Here is a 14,513-nt window from a genome sequence, read left to right on the forward strand (position 1 = left end):
GTAGTATCAGCTCAGTCACCCAAGCTTAAAGCCCTTAGGATAGGTGCATCAATTTTCTACGTCTCCACCATAGGATTCTACCTGCTTTTCAACCTAGTCCGTGAGAATGTCTTCAAGATAAATGCGGCAGTCATTAGGAAAGTACCTTGGTCCGTTTGGAAGCTAGTGCCTTAGAAATGCAAAGGATTACTGTTAAGGAGGCAAGCTGACTTGTCATCAGTAGCACGTGTGCTCTGTGCCAGCCTCCGAATGTCTGTAGTTTTGCCAAGTAGTGGAATTTGGTGAGTGTTGATATGAAGCATAAGCAAAAGATATGGCCAGTCTGAAGGCACAAAAATAGAAATAGTGTTTTTCAGAGTTTTGCTTTGCAGAGTCAGATTGTCTCCTTTCTGTGTATTCTCCACTGTGTTGTTTGATCTCCCTGAGAGAGGCAAGCCATGTACTCATTTGTTCTCTATAGTCGAAAGCGCCCTGCCCGGGGAGATTTGATACATATCATTGTCTCGAAAGTAAATATCTACCCATGTATGTAGATACTTCATTTATTTGTTTTTGGTGGAAGAAGGGAAAGGCAGCAAATTTCACATGTACTTAATGTGCCTGAAGTGACCGAAAGATGTTCATTGGTGATAATGCATGAGGCTGTATGTAACTAGACATGGGGCCTGTCCTCCAGGCTCTGTGATAAAACCGACTTCACTGGAGATGGAAATCCCGCGACTGAAACTGAGAAAGTTCAAATGTGTGGACTAAGCTGAAGAACAGCATACCCACCTGATCTGCTTTAGGTTTCAATGCGCTTGGTGTTTAGCTAAGGTGTAAGTGTGGAAATGACTCCTCGTTTTCACGCAGGGAGGGCTCCCTGGAAGAAGAAGGCTTCTGTGATTCTCTTTATTTTGTAGCTGTGCCGAACTCACTTGGCCAAGTGTGCTTCCAGCATTCGTGGCCTATCCAGACCATTTATTTTTATTTTTATTTCTGGCCACGTCTGCCAAGCTCAGGCAGAAAGCTAAAGATATATATGGATTTTATGAAGATGTGAAAATCCCACTGGACCTGGCAGGAATTCTTTCTTGGTCTGTCTGGCAAGACTTTTCTAGTTGAGCAGTCAGGGTGTGGTTTTTCCACTGAAGCAAATCTGTCTTCCCATTCCTGTCTTCATTCTTATTCAACGAGGCAGATTTTTCTAAAAATCCACATATGTAAGAAATAATAATGATTTGGATGCACGGGCTCAAGGTGCAGGTTTAGACAGGGTGGGGCGTGGGCCTGCCTTCCCCTCTCTGGAAGGCATGGCGAGAGGTCCTTAGGCGATGTAATAGTGCGCATGTGTGACAGGCCCTAATCCTGGCATGCGGCGGGGGTCTGGAAAGGCTTTGCCTTAAACTAGGCATGTCTAATAGGGTTTCACACAACCTGTGAATTTGCCCCTGCACAAGGTCAGCTTGTAGGTCAGTGGAATGCTGCACAAATTGCATTCTCCTCCAGACTGTAATTATACCTAGGAGAAGGCCATGTGTTGCCAAGTTCAGCTGACTCCAGATAGGACCAAGATAAACTGAGGGCTTGCTCATGCTTCTCAAAAACTGATTTTTAAGGCTTTGATATAAAGCATCTCTTGTTTTTTTCTTTTTTAAAAAAAAGATGGTCTTGAGGTTTATGAAGGAGCTTTGTGTAGAGGATGGTGAGACCAGCCATTGTCTGCCTTCCCTGAGAGCAGAACAAGATTGTTTGAAATGGAAGCATGAGGAATTCCAGTCAGACGTAAAGTGAAAGGCTTCGGTGCCAAAAGCTACTTAATACTAGAAAATGATTTTAAGGATTATAACAAAGCAAGTAATATGCAGCTAAAGACAAAGAAGAATGAAAAACGGGTATGGGGAGCAGTCACAGAGCAGGAATAGGATGAAAAATTTAGGTTGTGTTTACAATTAGCTGAGGTAGGGTTGCGTTTTATTTGTTTGATGGAAAATGGCTATAAAGATGTGTCTGTTATACACCTGTAATAATTTCTTAAAGTGTGAGCTTTCTTCTAAAGTAAGGTCCATCCTTAAATATCTGGGCCATTCCAAAGGAAGAGGGTAAGTCAGGCAACATCTGCAGGTTTCTTCAACGCTAACAGCTAAGGGATTCCAAAAGCCACTTAAAGCAGAATATTCAGTAGGTGAGCAAACTTTTGTAAGTACTCATACTCTCTCAGAAACGTTTTCTGAAATATCTTTCTCGAACAGCCTGAAATGGGCATTTTATTCCCCGGACCCACTTGGAAGGAGGTCACATTGAGAGCTTCAAGGCATAATTCTGCCTACCTGTTCCACATCCACGTGGAAAACCATGAATTTGACATTCACATTATGAAGCTATGGACTAATACAGTCAGGAATCCTACCGATATCCAACAGTCAAATGTGGAGGACTGGCCTGAGGATCTGCAGTGTGATAGCCCCTCCTGCGGGCTGGTCGTAATGCCTAACGCAGAACCTTCACCCCCAGCGGCCCCAGTGGCCACGTGGCATGGAAGGAGCCCTTTCTGCGTGGGTAAGGGGCGCTTAGGTTACAGTGTTGGTTGCAGGTCCTGGTCTGTAGAGCTTCTCATCTCTCAACTCTCCCTCGTGGAGAGGTTTTCTAGAGGTGAGACCTGGACTTTCGTTTCAGGAAAAAGGCACTGAGTGTAACGCTTCTGGAAATGCTTTCAGGTTACCCAAAGGAAGACTCTGCCTGAAACAGCCATTTCACTTCAAATCCCCACTTTCAATGAGTCCTGGCATTTTTTAGGTATCATATACCTAAGAACAATTAGAAACTCTTCATGTTAGCCGATCCCTGTAAATAGCTCCCTTATGTCAGACTTATTTATGTGAGTTTCTCTCATATAAATAAACCGGTCTTTGAACTCCCATTGAACAAGGATGTATATATATGTACATATATATACATACGTGTATGTGTTTGTGTGTGTATATATATATGTTATTTTTAATCTTTATAGCCCTGCAGTGCACCAACATCGGAGTTTGCATATTGTGAGTGTTGCTGAATTGGACTGACTGTGTCTCAGCGTTGGTGTGGGATGATGGTCAGGGCAGGCCTGGAAATAGAAGGCTGGTCTCCTGATTTTTCTCTTAATGACCAGTCACCAGGTGATGATGCCTGTCACTTTCTATAGCTGGTCAAGGGAATATGACAGCTCAGAAGGCTCGAGCTAAAAGCTAGAGGGCAGGACCGTTGTATTTATGGCTCTGGTTCTTAGTTTTATTTGTATTTCTACTTAGAGTGTTACATTGCTGGGAACCTTTGACTTGGGCCAGACAACTTTAAAAATTTGTTAAAATAACACAGGATAGGGCTTCCCTGGTGGCGCAGTGGTTGAGAGTCCGCCTGCCGATGCAGGGGACGCGGGTTCGTGCCCCGGTCCGGGAAGATCCCACATGCCGTGGAGCGGCTGGGCCCGTGAGCCATGGCCGCTGAGCCTGCACGTCTGGAGCCTGTGCTCTGCAACGGGAGAGGCCACAACAGTGAGAGGCCCACGTACCACAAAACCAAAACAAAAACACAGGATAATAACAACCAGAATGCTTAAAGAATGGTTTGATGCTGATTAATTAAATTTTTAGTTAATAAATGATTTGATATGTATCATAACATTTTTTTGTATATAAAGTCCTGTGGTTATTTTTTAAATGTATTCAATAGAAAAGTTCCTACTATAAAAAAGGCAGGCTATTAAATATCTGACAGCCTCAGGCAATTTAGGATTCTAAAAGTTTTCCAGATAATCATTACGATCGCCAGTCTTCACTGTTCAGTAATGCAAATAGGGAAGGTATAGTTGATTGTGATTGCTTTCAAGCCCATGATATTTTAGAGAAGCTAGTGAATTGGGAAGAATACCCAAGATTAGTTTATCTTCCTCTCATATTTTCTTTCTCTTCAGAGAGGAATTTTGAAGGTGACTTTATCTGTCTAGAAGTTAGCTTAGCAAGAATGAGTATGGTACAATAAAAGAAAAACAGGAGGAAATTTCAGTTAGTGGAAGGTTCTCCATAAATTGCATCTGGTTATTTGAAACTTGACCGTGATTCTAAAAGAGAATATTTTAAAAGCAGTGTAATAATTATTGGTTGATAACTAACTGAACGTCTTAAAAAAAAAACAAAAAAAAAACCTTTTTCTTCCCTCTTTCTTTTCCTTGTTTGTTCTCTCCATCAGTTTTCTCAATCTTGTCTTTTTTCCTCTATGTTTTCTTCCTACCTACTCTGCTGTGAAGGTAAGTGCCCCAGATAATAGGTAAAAATCTGTGTAAGGAGGAATGACATTTGATCACAAATATCAGAAAAGAGAATTGGGTTAGAACAAAGTGTGCTTCTCGTTCTGTGCCCCTTGCTTTAATGCCCTAGCAGTGAGGTGACTGCACTGACTTTACAGGACTCCTGAGCCTGTAGTCTTGTTACCTTTCTGGAAATCCACAGGGGGCCACTAAAGGAATAAAAGTTCACAATATCATGGTGTTCACTGCCCGCAATTCACAGCTCTCCATTTGGATTGGCTCGTGTGCAGAGGTGCATAAAACCTTAGTAGGGGCGCAGTAAAAGGTAGTTCCCTTCCCCCTTCCTCCCTTAGAAAATGCCTCTTATCCACAGCAATCTCTGTGTAAGTCTCTCTTCCTGCTGTTCAGCTATGTCATTATTTAAATTTCGTTGCGTTGAACCAGCCCAATAGATAGTCATTGGAAAACAGCAAAAAGGATACAAAGACAGTTCACAAGAACACGTGACCAGTAATCCGATGGTTAGCCTTACTATTAAATCATTAAAAATGCCAAATAGTGAAAAAACATTTTACCTATCATATTGGCCAACATTTTTTAAATTGATAATACTTAGAGTGGGTGAGGGAACAGGAAAACTGTGACTCTCAAGTACTTGGCAGCAGTATAAATTGATGATGCCTATTAGAAACAATTTGACAATATTTATCAGAATGTAAAATGGACATGCTCTTTGAACCATTTCTATAAGTCTATCCTATAGAAATACAACCTCAAGTGACCTCAGGAATGATCTGAATATATACTGAAGTCTTGGACGGGACTTTTTAGCTGACTGAACTCCCACTGAGTCTGTTTATTAAGTCTAATGTGTTGTTTTCCTCCGTGTTTCGTTTTGTTTTTGTTTTTGTTTTAGTCACTTTGCATATTGGACTTAAGAATATTTTAAAATATGTATTCTACTCTTTGTGGGCTTTTTAATCCCTCTTTTACTTCTGATTCTTTTTCTTGTAATTTGTTTGGTAGTGTCCTCCACTTCCTAAGTTAGAAGTTTTACACACTACAGGCACCATTGTTCTGTTGTGCTTTGCAGATACTGCAGTTTTTACAAATTGAAGGTCTGTGGTAACCCTGTGTCGAGCAAGTCTATTGGTGCCATTTTACCCAACATTATTGCTCGTTTCATGTCCAATTTTGGTAATTCTCACAATATTTCAAACTTTTTCATTATTATTATATTCGTTATGGTGGTCTGCGACCAGTGATCTTTGATGTAACCACTGTCATTGTTTTGGGACACCATAACCACGCCCATATAAGATGGGGAACTGAATCAATGTTGGGTGTGTTCTGACTGCTCCACCAACCAGCCATTCCCCCATCTCTCTCCCTCTCCTCAGACCTCCCTCTTCCCTAAGACTCAACAATATTGAAATTAGGCCAGTTAAGAACCCCACAATGTCCTCTAAGTGTTCAAGTGAAAGGAAGATTCACACATCTCTCACTTTAAATCAGGAGCTAGAAATGATTAAGCTTACTGAGGAAGGCATGTCGAAAGCCGAGATACACCCAAAGCTAAGGCCTTTTGCGCCAGTTAGCCAAGTTGCGAATGCAAAGGAAAAATTTTTGGAGGAAATTAAAAGTGCTATTCCAGTGAACACACAGATGATAAGAGAGTGAAACGGTGGAAGTTTTAGTGGTCTAGCTAGATCAAATCAGCTGCAGCATTCCCTGAAGCCAAAGCCTAATCCAGAGCAAGGCCCTACCTCTCATCAATTCTATGAAGGCTGAGAGAGGTGGGAACGCTGCAGAAGAAGAGTTTGAAGCTGGCAGGGGTTGGTTCATGAAGGTTAAGGAAAGAAGCCATCTCTATAAAGTAAAAGTGCAAGGTGAAGTAGCAAGTTATCCAGAAGATCTAGCTAAGATGATTCATAAAGGTGGCTACACTAAACAGATTTCTAGTGTAGCTGAAACAGCCTTCTGTTGGAAGAAGATCCCATCTAGGACTTTCATAGCTCGAGAAGGAGAAGTCAAAGCCTGGCTTCAAAGCTTCAAAGGACAGGCTGACTCTCTTGTTAGGGGCTAATGCATCTGGTGACTTGAAGTTGAAGCCAGTGCTTATTCACCATTCCAGAAATCCTAGGGCCCTTAAGAATTGTGCTAATTCTACTCTTCCTGTGCTCTATAAATGGAACAACAAAGCCTGGATCACAGCACATCTGTTTACAACATGGTTAACTGAATATTTTAAGCCCACGTTTGGGACCTACTGCTCAGGAAAAAGATTCCTTTCGAAATATTACTGCTCATGGACAGTGCACCTGGTCACCCAAGAGCTCCGATGGAAATGTACAATGAGATTCATGTTGTTTTCAGGCCTGCTAACACAACATGCGTTCTGCAACCCATGCATCAAGGAGTAATGTTGACTTTCAAGTCTTATTCTTTAAGGAATACATTTTGTAAGGCTATAGCTGCCATAGATAGTGATTCCTCTGATGGAAATGGGAAAAGTCAATTGAAAACCTTCTGGAAAGGATTCACCGTTCTAGATGCTATTAAGAACATTGGTGACTCATGCTAAGAGGTCAAAATATCAACGTGAGCAGGAGTTTGTAAGAAGTTGATTTCAACCCTCATGGATGACTTTGAGGAGATCACTGCAGATGTGGTGGAAATTGCAGGAGAACTAGAATTAGAAATGGAACCTGAAGAGGTGACTGAATTGCTGCAATCTCATGATAAAACTTGAACAGATGAGGAGTTGCTTCTTCTGGATGAGCAAAGAAAGTGGTTTCTTGAGATGGAGTCTACTCCTGGTGAAGATGCTGTGAAGACTGTTGAAATGACAACAAAGGATTTACAGTATGACACAAACTTAGTTGCCAAAGTAGCAGCGTGGTGTGAGAGGATTGACTCCAATTTTGAAAGAAGTTCTACTCTGGGTAAAGTGCTATCAGACAGCACTGCCGGCTGCAGAGAAGTTGTCTGTGAAAGGAAGAGTCAATGGATGTGGCAGACTTTATTCCTGTCTTATTTTAAGGAATTGCCACAGCCACCCCAATCTTCAGCAGCTACCACCATGACCGGTCAGAAGCCATCAACACTGAGGCAAGACCCTCCACCAACAAAAAGATTACCACCTGCTGAAGGGCTCAAGTGATAGCAGTTTTTAGTAATAAACTATTTTTAATTAAGGTATATACATTGCTTTTATAGACATAATACTCTTGCACATTTATTAGACTACAGCATAGTGTAAACATAATTTTTATATGCACTGGGAAGCAAAAAATCTGTGTGACTCACTTTATTGTGATATTCACTTTATTGCAGTGATCTGGAACGAAACCTGCAGTATCTCCGAGGTATGCCTGTTGTACAGTGTGCAAAACAGGATGGTACTGGTATAAAGACAGACATAGACCAACAGAACAGAGGAGAGAGCTCAGAAATAAACCCACATGAATGTGGTCAAATGATCATCAACAAGAGTGCCAAGACTACAAAATGGGGAGAGGATAGTCTCTTCAACAAATGGTGCAGGGAAAACTGGATATCCAAATGCAAAAGAATGAAATCGGACGGTTATCTTTCAGCATAAACAAAAATCAATTCAAAATAGAATCAAGACTTAAATGTAAGATCTGAACGTGTAAAATTCCTGTGAGAAAACACGAGAAAAGCTTCATAATATTGGTCTTGCTAGTTATTTACTGGAAATGACACCAAACCACAGGCAACAAAAGCAAAAATAGACAAGTGGAACTATATCAAATTAAGAAGCATCTACACAGCAAAAGAAACAATCAACAGAATGAAAAGGATGTATATGGAATGGGAGAAAATATTTGCAAACCGTATGTCTGATAAAGGGTTAATATCTCAAAATATGTAAGAAACTCCTACAACTCAGTTTTTATAAACCTGATTTAAAAATGGGCAAGGAAAAAAAAAATGGGCAAGGACATGTATAGACATTTCTCCAAAGAAGACCTACAAATGGCCAACAGGTATATGAAAGGATGTTCAACATCACTAACATCAGGGAAATGCAAATCAAAACCACACCTAGCAGGATGGCTGTTATCAAAAACAAAAATGTAATAAGTGTTGGTAAAGATGCTGAGAAATTAGAAAAATAGAACTAGCACATTATCCAGCAACCCACTTCTAGGTATTTATCCAAAAGAATTGAAAACAAGATCTCAAAGAGATATTTGCACTCCCCTGTTCACTGCAGCATTATTCACAGTAGCTAAGAAGTAGAAATAAGCTAAATGTTCATTGATGGATATATTTATATATATGCACACACATACAATATGCACATATATATACACACACACAATGGAATACATATATACGCATCTGTATATGCGCACATATATATATATATATACACACACACAAACACAATGCAATATTATTCAGCCTTAGGAAGGAGATTCTATCACATGCTACAACATGTATGAACCTCGAAGATGTTATTCTGAGTGAAATCGGCCAGTCACAAAAGGACAAATACTTCATGATTCTGTTTACTTGAGGTATCTAAAGCAGTCAAACTTGTAGAAGCAGAAAGCTGTCCAGGGGCTAGGGGGAGAAGGAAATGGAGTACAGCTGTTCAAGGGGTCTAGAGTTTCCATCATGTAGGATGAAAAACTTCTAGACGTCTGCTGTACAACAGTGTGCATATAGCTAACAGTGATGTACTGTACATTTAAAATGTTGTTAATATGGTAGATTTCATGTTTTCCTTTCTCTCTCTCTCTCTCTCTCTCTCTTTTTTTTACTGTAGTAAAATAAAAAAAACTAAACCTTTCAGTCATGAAAACAAAAGAAACGACGAGGGCTTAGGGCATATACCCATTCCGTGTCCATTGTGTTCCTACCATTTTAGCTGGTTTTGAGAAACCTGGTGTTATTCCACAATTGAAGAGAGACTCTTTTTAAAGGTCTAGTTAGAGGTAGACAGAGAATTTGACACAAATAGGGAAGAGAATACAAATGCTCTGACTTGAGCACTGCCTACCCCCTCTTTAGGAAGTAGCACCGCATTTCAGGAAACTCTTAAGGTTTCAGTCCAGCCGAAGGTAACAGACACTTTCTTTCCAAACGCTTGCCGTGCCAGGTTATTAGACAGAATTGCAAGGATGGTAACATCCGTTCCGCAGGGCAGCCTGGTTGAACAATGAAGTGGGGATGGATTTGCTTCTTTTTATTTTTTAAATTTTTATTTTAAATTGGAGTATAGTTGATTTACAGTATTGTGTTAGTATCAGGTGTACAGCAAAGTGATTCAGTTATACATACACATATATCCATTCTTTTTCAGATTCTTTTCCCATATAGGTTATTATGGAATAGTGAGTAGAGTTCCCTGTGCTATACAGTAGGTCCCTGTTGGTTATCTATTTTATATATAGTAGTGTGTATATGTTAATCCCAAGCTCCTAATTTATCCCTCTCCCCAACCTTTCCCCTTTGGTGACCATAAGTTTGTTTCCGAAGTCTGTGAGTCCATGTCTGTTTTGTAAATAAGTTCATTTGTATCATTTTAGATTCTACATGTAAGCCATATATGTTGTCTTTCTCTGTCTGACTTACTTAGTATGGTAATCTCTAGGTCCATCCATGTTGCTGCAAATGGTAGAGTTTCATTCTTTTTTATGGCTGAGTAATATTCCATTGTGTATATGTACCACATCTTCTTCATCCATTCCTCTGTCAGTGGACACTTAGGTTGCTTCCATGTCTTGGCTACTGTGAATAGTGCTGCAATGAACATTGGGGTGTATGTATCTCTTCGAGGTATGGTTTTCTCCAGATGTATGCCCAGGAGTGGGGTTGCTGGGCCATATGGTAGTTCTATTTTTAGTTTTTTTTTTTAAGGAACCTCCATACTGTTCTCCATAGTGGCTGTACCAATTCACATTCCCACCAACAGTGTAAGAGGGCTCCCTTTTCTCCACACCTTGTCCAGCATTTACTGTTTGTACACTTTTTGGTGATGGCTACTTGCTTTTATCCAATGACAGACAGAACCTCAATCTCAATTTCAGTCCCTCCCTCTCTCTCTGTTCTCTTGTGGTTACTCTCTTGCTTTCTTTTAATTAGCTATTAGAAAACCTTGAATTTGAACCTTGTTTTTCCCGTAGGTAGAATGTGTTACCCAGGGTTTTCAGAACCCTAACTGGATAGCATGGTGAATATTGGTTTGAAGACATTTTTGCAACCCAGTTGTCCTCTTGTCATAAATTTGATTCCTGTGCCTGTCTCCTTGACATTGATGTGTATGCCACGACCAAGCTTGTATCTCAGTCACTATCTTGGTCTTTTAAGGATAAATCTAGTCAATTCCCAAAGCTTTTCTTATTTTGAATTTGCTTTGCAGTTAGTTCAGGTCATGGTTTTATTCGCCTTTTTAGTTCTTCTCAGCAATTTTAAATCATTAAATTCTACAAAATTTATGACGTCAAGGGCATGAGTCCAGAGCAGTGCCAGGCATGTAACAGATGCACAGCAGATATTTGTTAATGAATGAATGCATGTCTGAATATTTACACGAAGCTCCGGTAGGTTTTTCTTAATTTTGTATTGGACTTTAAAAATCGTTTCACTTTAAATTTGTGTTCTCTAAGAAAAAGCTAGAAATTGCATCTTTTAAGAAGATATTTGATATACATAATATCTTGTTCCTTTGCGTTCGTGTAAAAAATAAATAAAAATACCAAGGACCTTCTTTATTTCTTTTAAAAACTGCAATTCTGTATCCTCCAAGAATCTGTCCTTAAGGCTAATGTTGAAATGATTAAACACATTAGGCTGAAAATCAGATTTTCCTTTTATCTTGATGAAAGCTTAGTGTTTACTGTACTTTCGGCCTAACGGTAAGATAAGAGTAGCCATGCTGAGCAGAGAAAGATAAAGGGCTGGCGATCATTGATTCAGCATCAATCAATAGGTAATTAGACAGTTGGACAAATAGACAGTCTTGGTTGGAGCAAGCTCCCGTTATCCCTTATTGTTCAACCAGCAAGCAACTCAGCTAGTTAGTATCAATATAAATGTAGGTGTTACTGTTTAATCTTCACTACATTTTTGGTAAGTTTGTGTATACATAGGTGGGAGAGGAAGCATAGCTCTTTAGTTTGTATTTTACCCAGAAAAGTGCATTAAAAACATGAGGTTTGGTGATGTTTTGTGCGTATTTCCTATTGATTTTTGTAGCCCTGCCACAAGAGAGAAAAAAAGGTAATTTTTTTTCCCCTAGTGGCCACTGTGCAATACATTCTTTGGGGCTGATTTGGTTTAGAGAGAGACAAAACTGTGATGAGCTCTCCATGGAATATTCATAGGGGTTGAAATTATTGGCAATGAGGTATTTGGAGTTTCTAAAAGGATTATAAAAGTTTCTGTATACATACATTATTATAAAAGACCACTTCTAAATAATTTCAAATTAAATCTGTATGTACAAAGTATTATTTATATTAATCATAGCACAAATACAAAGCAACCTAACCCTCCTGACTAGAGCAATTTTATTTAAATAATAAGTCTGTGTCAGGAACTGTTTTAGGTGCTTTACCTATATTATGCCATTTAATTTCTAGAATAAATGTACAAACTAAGTACAGTCAGCCCTACTTCATGAAAAAGTTGAATTCCTAGAGGTTAAGTCACTTTTCCGAGGCCATATCACTGGTAAACAGCGGAGTCAAGATCTCAATGATATTTCCCCTAAACCACTCAGCAGATGATCCTGCACTGTAGCCAGGGAGGCTGGAGGCTGTGAAGTGTCTTACGAAGTCCAACGTGGAAGCAGGCCAAGGATAAGTGGAAAAGTTGGATAAAAACTTGTACATGTGTTGCAATTACAACTTAGTTAAGATGTGTTTGAATAAAAAAGATTTGAGTGCTCGTATTAGATTGGTGGAATTTGGGGTGGTGTTTTTCCTTTATTTTCTAAAATGTCTATACTTGTGGATAAGTTACATTCAAATTAAAGTATTAACATAGAGTGACTGTAGCATCAGCTTAGTTTACCAGACTGTCTAAAACCATGAAGGTTTTTGGTATGCTTCTGAAAGATTGGTGGTTTGAGCTTGTGTTAATTTTTTAAAATTCCAGATCATCAAGTTATTGGATGGAAAACGATCTCAAACTGTGGGAATCTTGATATCTAGTTTGCATTTAGAAATGAAGGATATCCAGCAGGGTAAGTCTTATTCATCGTTTTTTTCCAACTTTAAAATTTTCCAGCTTTTATTGTGAAAAATGTCAAACATATACAAAATTAGAATGCCGCGGTGAATCCCTGTACCGAGCTACAGAACCATTAATCCACTCTTGTTTTATCTAAAGCACCCTCCTTCCATTAGATTACTATGAAGCAACTCTCAGGCATTTTATAATTCATCCTTTAAAATGGTAACACACCACGAAAAGATATGGATACTTTAAGCGTAACTCCAGTGCCATCAGCATGCATTTAAAAACATTTGCAATAATTTCTCAATGTCATCAAGTACGTAGTTCTAATATCACTGATTGTCTGTAAATTCGTCTATTCATTTACAGTTAGTTTGAATGAGGACCCAAACAGATTTCACGCATTGCCTTAGATGTGTCCATCTCTCAGGGGTTTCTTTCTCTTTTTTTTTTTGGCTGCGTTGGGTCTTCGCACCGACTTTTCTCTAGTTGCGGTGAGTGGGGGCTCCTCTTCGTTGAGGTGCGTGAGCTTCTCATTGCGGTGGCTTCTCTTGTTTCGGAGCATGGGCTCTAGGCACGCAGGCTTCAGTAGTTGCAGCACACGGGCTTCAGTAGTTGCAGCACATGGGCTCAGTAGTTGCAGCACACAGGTCCTAGAGCTCACGGGCTCCAGTAGTTGTGGTGCGTGGGCTCAGTAGTTGCAGCGCACAGGCTCTAGAGCGCAGGCTCAGTAGTTGTGGCACACGGGCTTAGTTGCTCTGCAGCATGTGGGATTTTCCCAGACCAGTGATCGAACCCGTGTCCCCTGCATTGGCAGGCAGATTCTTAACCACTGCGCCACCAGGGAAGTCCCCTCTCAGGGGTTTCTTTTGACCTAGAGGTTTCTATCCTCTATTTTTGTTTTTTTTCATAATTATTTTTTTTTGAAGAAGCCAGTTTCTTCAAAAAAGAAGAATATCCTGTGGAATTTCCCACATTTTAGATTTTGCTGTTTGCGTTGCCTGGGTTTTTATTACGTTCTTCTGTCCCCTGTGGTTCCTGCAAACTGTTAGTTTGATCTAGAGAGTTAATCTGAGTGAGGGAAGAGTACTTCACAGATGCTATTGTGTACTCTATCAAGAGGTACATAATATCTGGTGTGTCTCTATGATGTTGGTGGGCACTAATGATCTTTGCCTAGATTCATTATTTCATTAGAAGTTTGCCGAATAATGATCTCCTAATTCCCTCATTTCTTCTTCATTAGCAGGAATGCTTCTATGGAGAAACACTCTCCTTCTTAACTCAGTAATGTCACTGTTCCGTAATCCTCTATTCTTTTTCAAATGACGCGATTTCAACTTGGTTTCCTTTGGCTCAGTTTGAAATAAGACATTTAGAGAGGGAATTTTACTTGTATATATTTTTCTTAGGCCCTAGAAAAGTAAACTCAAAAATCTGATGTTTTTGCAATCCGCGTCTTGCATGAAGACGACGCTCCCCCTTTCTCGGTCATCAGTTAAATGTAAATCTTCATTTTGACATGTCACTGATAATATTTTCTGAGTGGTAATACAATCTCTCGTAGATGGTTTCAGTAGAATTTAGCTTGGGTATAACAGGAGACACTCTGAAACCACACTTCCTTTCAGGTCTTAGTTGGTGTTGCCTCAAAGTTATTTTATTCTGAGACACAGCAGAAGACCCGTAGGTCCCGAACTGAAAGGCACTTAAGAAACTTTCATACATTATTTTTCCTCTGAAAAAAGCTTTGTTAAGGGCTTAAAATTTTTGCTTTATTACAAACATTTAAAATTCCACATAAAACTAAACATATCCTGAGTCAGATGACAGTCACAGAGTATTCAAAGAAGCTTGTCTGTTTTTAATATTTAAGCTTGACAGTAGAACTGAATACCTGAGTGTGAATATTAAACCTCAGACAGTGTTGCACTAGTTGATTTGAGTTTGGGGCAGAGGGTGGCTGGCAAGGTCTACCATCCAAATTAGAAAAGGATTCTTCAGTGGCTTTAGGTATTAGATCTTCTAG

General features: G+C 39.7%; 1 protein-coding gene across 3 annotated transcripts in view; it reads left to right on the forward strand.

Annotated features, from left to right (window-relative positions):
* Positions 1 to 14,513, forward strand: part of FMN1 (formin 1) — a gene marked incomplete at both ends in the record, with an annotated part of 397,602 nt that overhangs the window by 213,254 nt on the left and 169,835 nt on the right. For all 3 annotated transcript variants that reach the window (XM_082646837.1, XM_082646838.1, XM_082646839.1), the window contains one exon: positions 12,404 to 12,491. In XM_082646837.1, the coding sequence (XP_082502963.1) occupies positions 12,404 to 12,491 (88 nt within the window). The remainder of the gene's footprint in view (positions 1 to 12,403; positions 12,492 to 14,513) is intronic.

This window comes from Grampus griseus (assembly GCF_964374135.1).
Source record: "Grampus griseus genome assembly, chromosome: 2".
In the NCBI taxonomy this organism is placed as follows: domain Eukaryota; kingdom Metazoa; phylum Chordata; class Mammalia; order Artiodactyla; family Delphinidae; genus Grampus; species Grampus griseus.